We start from the raw sequence: 5858 nt of genomic DNA, 5'->3' as shown, positions 1-5858 counted from the left end.
AAACACAATTAAATTACACAATGTAAAAAACACAATGCAAAACACACTTGTATAACACAATTTTGTAAAACACAATTTTGATAAAACACACTTTGTAAAAAACCCATGAATTTTTGTTTTTATTTTTATATAGTAATATGGTACTCATATAAAAGATAAAAAAAACACTCGTTATTATGGTGAAATTGTTTTGAAAAAATAATATCGTATAAAAAAGTTGTTGGCGTTTTAAAATGATGGGGGTATTTGACATGTGTCTTACATGTGGAGAAAGAAAATCAACAAATGTGTTATCCTTATTATGTCCTTACCCTTGTTTTACACTTTATGATCTCTCTAATTTAATCTCAACCATTCAATTTTAAAATAAATGGACAAGATTATTTCTTATCCTTTTTTATAAAAACTAATATTTTTATTATAACTCAACCCTACATAGAGAGTCTATACTTGTTAACATCAAATTCCGTGTTCACTTTGTTGGGCATCATTTCCAACAATGAATATATCCATAATGGTTATTTACTCATATGGAATCGCCATCTAAAATAAGTATTAGGGCACTTCAAATCCACATAAAAGTAGTTATTCCAAAGACGACAATCTACATCTTCCACAACCTCGTTATATACATATATTTGTTTTCCTTGTTGGGCAGCTATAAATTGACCTGTTTTCGACTTGGTGTTGTGTTTGTAGCTCCATCAGTTGTATAGGTTTTTCAAATCATCAGACTTCATTGCATTTTGGCTAAATGCATAAGTGATATATTTAATGGAGGTGAAGCTGAGGGACATATCACGTTTAATATATGTATTTATAAATCCAATATAAATCAACAACAAAATAATATTTATAAATGCAATATATATAGCACCACTTAGGCTTACAAATTGCGTCGTAGGATGCCAATGAGCACTCGTGCGCGAGTAAGCAAGTAAACGTCGAGGCAACAAGACTCGATTTGAAACTTTCACGGGGTTATATTAGAAGTTTATAGTTGTGGCCTAGAGTTTAGGCCCAATTCACTTCAAACAATTAGCCCATTTAGCTTTAAAGAATTTTCTTTATAAACGGTCAAGCAAACTGCTCACTATGTATAAAATTTTTGAAACCATATAAAACAAACAGAGCGCGAAACCAAACAAATGGCCGGTTGAACCAAACTAAAACCGAACCGTAAACACCCCTATCCACATATTCCCAAGGTCGCTAACCCCTAACGCAGATGAACCTCAACGGACGCCATGTGGGCATCATGTACATCGTATCAACCTCTAACTTTGTAAATAACATTTTAGTTCTAGTTTATAAATTAAAAAATATTAGTATTTAATTTGGTCAGAATATAACTTATATATTCAAAGTAGCTATCAAGTGGCCTTTGATTTAGCAGTATCAAAGTGTTGTATTTTGGTTTGTCTTTACAACAAGTAATGGTTATGCCCGTGGTTCACAAATAAAAGTTATAAAAGGTGTAACTAAGAGTAAAATCAAGAGCATGTGAGTAAGTGAGTTACCATCAGAATAAAAAAGAAAAATAATATCAAATTAGCTTGTCCTTCTGCATGTTGGAAACCGATGGTCAACTAATGGTGAACCGAAGTAAGATGGTAACCATCTTTTTCCAGTAACCAAAGTTACCAAAATCGATCGGTTATGGAAAGCTAAAAACCATAGCTCCCATAGCGGAACAGACTTGTGGTATATATGTGTTTTATAAAAATAAATATTTGAATTCAAATTATTTAAAAACAAATTATTTAAAATAAAAAAAATAAATTGTTCTGTTCATTCTTATTTTAGGTTCATTATGTTTTTTCTTTTCATACTTGCATTTGTGTTTGTTGGCCAATAATTAATTAAGATTGTAACTTTTATATTTCATAGAAACATCCAAATGATTTACAATGAAATGGCAGGTAAGCGGGCAACAAGCTGCGCCGCAAACAGAAAAACATAGTCTATACAATAAAATAAGTATTAAACTATATTTTATTTTGCAACAAACGATTAACAAACAGACAAACATAGTCTATACATACAAGCAAGCTTCAATAGTGAAATTACAAGCATGTTCAAACAGAAATCAACACAAAAGCACACATCATATTACAATATTACTAAATAGTCCCCACAAAGCAAGGACACATGGTGGTTCACATAAATGATCACCATCCATCATTCAATAAAACACTTGAGCATGGGTTGTAAACTTTCTCTTCACAAAGCTTTCAACTTAATCACCTTTTCTTTATCTTCATCACAACCCCACATCAAAATTACCAAACTCTCCTTAACATACTACTTGAGAATGCTTTGATGGCTTCTCAACTTTTCCTTCACAAAGCTTTCACCTTTATGCACAAATCTTGACCTTCACCAAATCCACACATCAAAATTACAAAAATACCCCTACCACAGTAGCATTCATGCATGATAACATCCAATGGCATGCATCTTTCAAAAACCACTCGAGGATTTCAAAAGCTTAACTTTATGCCAAGATCTTGAACTTCTTAACAGCCCCACATCAAATTACCAAAATACCCAAAAACATGCACACACACTAAAAAAACACAAACTAGTTTTCCCTATATGATCATCATCCATAATTCAAGGAAACACTTGAGGATGCCATGATGAGTTCCAAACTATCCCTTCATAAATCTTACAACTTTATTCCCAATTCTTGATTTTTCATCACAACCCCACAACAATTTAGCATCTTAAAACAGAATATGTAACAACTTAAACAGAGTCAAGCCCTAAAGCTTTTGCCTTCACCTTTAAACTTCTCAAGTAATTAATCGCTTCATCGATAACCATAATGGCATTTTTGCCATTTTTATCACCAGGAATCAAATCTTGAAGCAAATTTATAGTTTCCTTGATCTTCTCTTTTCTCATTCTCTTATTACCAGACGAAAAACTATCAAACTCTTCATGACACACTTCATTCCCAGAACAATTGATCCCAGATTCCCCTGAACTCGCAGTGTCCTCCAGTAAATTTACGATATTGCCCCTGTCCTCCCATTTACCTCTTTTTGTAAGTCCTCCGGAACTTGCGACTTCCTCTTCTTCACCACTTTCAATTTCTCGTTTTCGTTTTTGACTTTGTTCACGGAATTCCGTCACTGAATTAGGGGAATGCCCCGTACTCTTTTCATCATCATTATCATAAGCATCGTCGTTGTCGTCATCATCATCAGAAGAGTAGAGTAATGCATTAAGCTCTTCGGTGTCTTCTCGCATCTCACTTTTTGAATCACTTCTGTCGTTTTCGTTTATAAATGCATTAATATCTAGTTTGTGTGCTCCAAATTGCGGTTTTGGATAATTTGAGGAAGGAAACTGGTAACGGGCTGGGGCGGGCCCAACACCCGAACTATAAATTAAAGTTGTTTGATCACCCGATTGATCAAACACGAGAAACTTCTTTTGTGCAACATTTGTTTCTCGAGCCACATTGAGGCTCGGTTGTTTGACTTCTTTTGACTTGCTGTTGACCGCAGGGACCAAACCCTGACGGTATCGTGGCAGGCCATAAAACCAACCACATGGTTCTTGGCGGACGGGTAACGAACCCATATTCCCAAAAGACGGGAAAATACCTTGAGGCCCTAAACCGAACGGGGCATTCGATAAATTCGTATTGAGTGATTGCCAATTGATTTGCTGGTCCCGTGACCAAAAATCAAAACCCTTTTCCATTCAGTTTAAAACTCACCTGCAAAGTGTATTTTTGATGATAAAGATACCATTTGATGCAAAAGATTCAAACTTTTTAATGAATATGAGTATTAGAAGACTTACCAGGCGAAGAACGATTGCGTACGCGTGTAAAAAGATTTCTGAAAACTTCTAAAAAGGACGAAAACTAAATAATCCAGATTACTTTGACCGAAGAGAAAAACAGAACTACGTGACAGGTTTAAGCAAATGACGAAAGTATTCGGCCTGTAATAACCAACAAAGAAAACGTATTAGATTCATAGTGTCCTGAATATCACTAACATGAAACGGAATATGATTCAAAGACAACCTTGAACATCATAAAGTTGTCAAGAATCCAATTCTTCCAATAAAAAATCATTCAAATAGCAATAATATTAACCATTTAATTAATAATAAAGATACCTGGCAATCTTGAAGAGGTTGAAAACATGCTATAACTTTAACAATTATGGTGGCGCTCCCAGCTGTTCCATTTAAATGTTTCAATGCCCGAAATGTTGTTTGTCCAGCCGATTGACACACCATAACTACTTTTTCCCTACCGTTATGTGCGGCTTAACCCCCTAATGATCTCGATAAACGATCCAAGAAAACAACCCACAAAATACTCTCAAAAAGGATGATCAAAGAACTAATAAAGATTCGATTTTTAACTAAAACGAAACTAAAGAACGGGCTTTGGGAGTTGATCAACACGGGTTCAACTAATCCAGCGACAGTAACACGGAGTAACAACAAATAAATTGGTTCCCATGGATGAAACTTTGTAAATGGATGCTAAAAAGTGAGATATGACAAGGGTTTGTAAGGTAAACTAATGGGAATTCAATCGGTTTTACAGAATCACACGACAATATAGGTTCAACGAAATGATTTTGCGGTAAACGTCTACAAATAAGCTATACCACCGCATGCTCTTTGTAATTAGATATTAACGCCACGGTTTGTTTCTCAGTTTTTACTGTTTAAACCTGTAAGAATGATTGTATAAAGATGTATATCAGATGCATATGAACACAATGATCAAGATCTTATAACCTGTTTAAATGTTAGATGATCATCTAATTAAAACTATGAGTAAACATGTAATTTCACATTTATAGCACTTCTTTCATGCTTCTCAAAATCTACTTACTTTTAAACATCCATTACAAAGAATCACAATATCTTTAAGCTTCAATTCCCACCAACAAATTATTGACAGGGATCGGAATATATACGCATAATCGGTCGCTTTTAATCAAGCCTAAAACCTCTTATACCCCCTAATCTCATTAACTTTTAGATAATTGGATCAAACTTAAGATTTTTGTAACAGAAATATTATAGTAAATTGACATAATCAAGTAAAGAGATTACTAGATTATAGATTAAATTTCAACATAATATAACTTTTTTCCTAAATATTTTCTAATTTAAAGTAAGATAGCATTAGATTATAACCCAATTATGAGAATTAAGCTCAGATTCAAGCACGATCAGGGTTAAAGTTAAACACACACAAAATTAACACCCAATTTATAATTATAGCAATAAAATGCAAAGAATTAAGAAACCCAGGTCTCAAACTGACTGATCTTCAAACCCAGAAACCATATTGACCAAAGATCAAAACCCAGAAACAGATTGAGGTAATGTTGAATGTTGATCTTGAAACCAAACAATTAGATAACTTTACCTTGCAAGAATCAAAACCCAGATGAGAAATTGAAAATCTTGAAGACCCAGAAAGAAGATAGAGACAATGAAACAAAGCACAGCGAGAGAGAGAGAGAGAGAGAGAGAGAGAAGAGAGAGAATAAAATGAATAGAATAAATAGACAAATGTAATGGTCATCTCATCTAGAGATGGGCAAAAAAAACCGGTTGGTGAACCGGTTCAACGGTTTAAACCGAAAACCGGTTTTTACAAAAACCGGTTATTTAAAAACCGGTTTAATAACCGCCGGTTCGTATATCGGTTACAAGTTCTAGAGAAAAAATCGGTTACTGAACCGGTTATGGAAAAAACCGGTTATTATGAAAAAAACCGGTTATTAACCGGTTATTTTAAAAAAGAAACCGGTTAATTAAAAAAACCGGTTATTAACCGGTTCTAACCGGTTTCTAAACCGGTC

The 5858-nt window shown here is 34.0% G+C and overlaps 1 protein-coding gene across 1 annotated transcript; it reads right to left on the bottom strand.

Moving 5' to 3' along the window:
* Nucleotides 1-1989: 1989 nt before the first annotated feature.
* Nucleotides 1990-5551, bottom strand: LOC143585435 (transcription factor bHLH145-like). The gene is made up of 4 exons (XM_077067222.1): nt 5420-5551; nt 4144-4712; nt 3820-3963; nt 1990-3733 (listed from the first exon to the last, which is right to left on the bottom strand). Exon 4 carries the CDS (start codon nt 3715-3717, stop codon nt 2752-2754), a length of 966 nt encoding a protein of 321 aa, XP_076923337.1. The 5' UTR covers nt 3718-3733; nt 3820-3963; nt 4144-4712; nt 5420-5551; the 3' UTR covers nt 1990-2751.
* Between the last annotated feature and the right edge of the window lie 307 nt (nt 5552-5858).

The sequence above is a fragment of the Bidens hawaiensis genome, unplaced genomic scaffold (assembly GCF_021521415.1).
Source record: "Bidens hawaiensis isolate Kalapana, Puna unplaced genomic scaffold, B.hawaiensis_p1.1 tig00033846_1, whole genome shotgun sequence".
Taxonomy (NCBI): domain Eukaryota; kingdom Viridiplantae; phylum Streptophyta; class Magnoliopsida; order Asterales; family Asteraceae; genus Bidens; species Bidens hawaiensis.
This window is presented reverse-complemented; position numbering and strand designations above follow the sequence as displayed.